This window comes from Polyodon spathula, unplaced genomic scaffold (genome assembly GCF_017654505.1).
Source record: "Polyodon spathula isolate WHYD16114869_AA unplaced genomic scaffold, ASM1765450v1 scaffolds_1814, whole genome shotgun sequence".
NCBI lineage: Eukaryota > Metazoa > Chordata > Actinopteri > Acipenseriformes > Polyodontidae > Polyodon > Polyodon spathula.
Window position 1 is genome coordinate 47,592 of NW_024473289.1, and position 2,409 is coordinate 50,000.

General features: G+C 46.3%; 1 protein-coding gene across 1 annotated transcript; it reads right to left on the minus strand.

The window, feature by feature from the left end:
• Nucleotides 1–1,242: 1,242 nt before the first annotated feature.
• elof1 (ELF1 homolog, elongation factor 1) lies at nt 1,243–2,159 on the minus strand (the record flags this gene model as incomplete). The annotated part of the gene is made up of 2 exons (XM_041243497.1): nt 1,243–1,463; nt 2,089–2,159. Coding segments are annotated over 2 exons (136 nt in total), but the record flags the coding sequence as incomplete, so codon positions are not given.
• Nucleotides 2,160–2,409: the final 250 nt, after the last annotated feature.

Genomic DNA, 2,409 nt, shown 5'->3' on the forward strand with positions numbered 1-2,409 from the left:
TCCAGTCTTCAAAGCCAGCCTCGCCCAAACCCAGCCATTCACCTCCAATGCTCGTGTGTGTTTGGACTCTTTCTGTGCAGACAGTAATAATAATAAAAACCATGCAAGTAGCACCACTTCAGGAGTTACTAAGGAGCGTTTCCCTTCTCCGTGATTTCATACTGGCAAAAGCAGCCACGTCAGAAAAGCTTCCCTCCCAGACAGTGTGTTTTACTGGTCTCCACAGCGGCGATGTTAAGTATGCCCCAAACACACTGGCAATTCAAGACCAGAGCTGCCAGTATTGCTAAAAACACAAACACAGTATCATCAAGTTTATTTTCATTTATTTTTATATAGCGCCTTTCACAGTGGAGCACCATCACAAAGCGCTTTACAAGATACAAGGCTAGGGTGTGTGAACTTCAGCTGCAGAGTCACTTACAACAGCGTCTCACCCCAAAGACGCAGCACAAGGAGGTTCAGTGACTCGCTCAGGGTCCCGCACAGGGAGTCAGGGGCTGAGTTGGGATTTGAACCTCCTGGCTACAAGCCTGTTTCACTAACCACTGGGCCACACAGCCTCCTACACATACCAATCACTGCGAGTCTCAAGGGCACGACCCACTGAATTATTTAACCATTGTGTTGCACTGCTTGGCATTTAGGGAACGAACACTATGTGCACACTGCACTCAGCAGTGCCGGCATTACTCTGAGATACACACAGGCGTCACAGGGAATGCACTTCATAAATGTGAACTTTCTGTATTATAAACGAATGCTTTTAAAACATCAAAACACACAACGCAAAATTCAGCATGACACGCACCCGCTGAAGATTCAATTACTTCCGGACTGGCTAGAAAACGAACAAGTCTGGGCGCAGTGAAGTAGAGAAATATTTCGGTTTTGAGCCAGCTGATGACAGAATAATAAAACACAACAGGACCTTGTTTTTCTCTACGGATGCTGTGAATCAAAACAACACTAAGCTGAAGTCAGTTACAGCTTTTCATGTGAAGAGATCATTTAAAGTCTGTTTGAAATTGTAACTTATTATATTTCTGAATTTTGGAAGACTTTGATATTATCGTTATACAAGTGTTATCATTGCCCACCGCTAATAACAACATTGTACATATTGTACAAAGTAACTACGACGCAACACACAGTCATCAGAGACGCTTCGTTATTGGGAACACTTTGCATGATTCACTGGACAGTTCGTGGAAAAAAGACAAAATGAATCAACACACAGGCTAAAATGAAAACAAATATTTTTATAAAGAAAGATTACACACACACACACACAAAGTTCCCTGGATTGGGTGCTGCGGTGTTAACCCTCGCTTCGCCAGTAACATTAGAGTCCTTGGAACTGCTGCTAACTGCCAGTCCTTCAGAGGGCAGGGTCTGCTACCGATTGGCTGCCTCACAGGCGTCTATCCAATCGCTGTACACGTCAACTGGTTCAGAGAGATCTGAGGTGGAGGTGAAGGCAAAACAAACAGTCTCCGATTCAAACTGGCAGTCCAGGGGTGGAAAGAAGACTCCGGTTGCATAGCAGTTTCACCCTTTCCTGGTTTTACCAAGAGTCCAATTAGCCAGGTAACAAGCTCAGGTGCGTCTCAAACTCAAAGTAAAACCAGGAATGGATCACACCGCTATGCAATAGGAGTTATTTCCTTCCCTGTAGTTTTACGTACCAGGTCCGGGCTATACTTACCGAAATGCAGTCCGTTCTAAATCAGAGCTATCTCAACAGAAGAGAATACAAATCAGCAGTGAAATTCTTAATCCCAATCTGATCAGAGAGTCTCCAGATACACTTGTGTTCATAAACACAGCCCCACATCTCCCCAGACTCTGACGCTCTCCATAACCTAGGCTAAATTCTGTTTCATCACAACTGGATATGCAGTTCTGTAGATTTATGGAGAAATGTGACGCGTGGCACACGTCTGTACAACCGTATCGCTCCCAGGGAGGGACAGTAACCCAGCTTCTATCTACTGCTTTATCAATAGATTTACCACACGACGAGAGTCATCTTTTAGAACAAGCACTGAGCAGTGCTGCTGTATGGAGACCACTGTAAAAGGATACAAGTTATTGGAGTCTGGAACTCTTCCAGACACACTGTGCACGAGATCACGCCTGTATTCCGAGTCCTCTCCCTGGAAAAGGAAAACACAGAGGGTTACGAACCACTTCAAACTGGAGCGTGACACTTTTCACCCAGGAACTCCAGGAGCGGAGGTCAGCGAGCTACCGCCCCCTGGAGGACAAGCCCTGCAGGTGACCGCTCTGAGCTCACCGGGCGCCTGGCTGGCAGGGTCCGCTGAAGAGCAATGAGGAGAAACAGTCTCTGCCGGTTTAGCCTCCCTGACCCATGGGAGCGTCAGAGCCAACGCGATACTCCCTCTG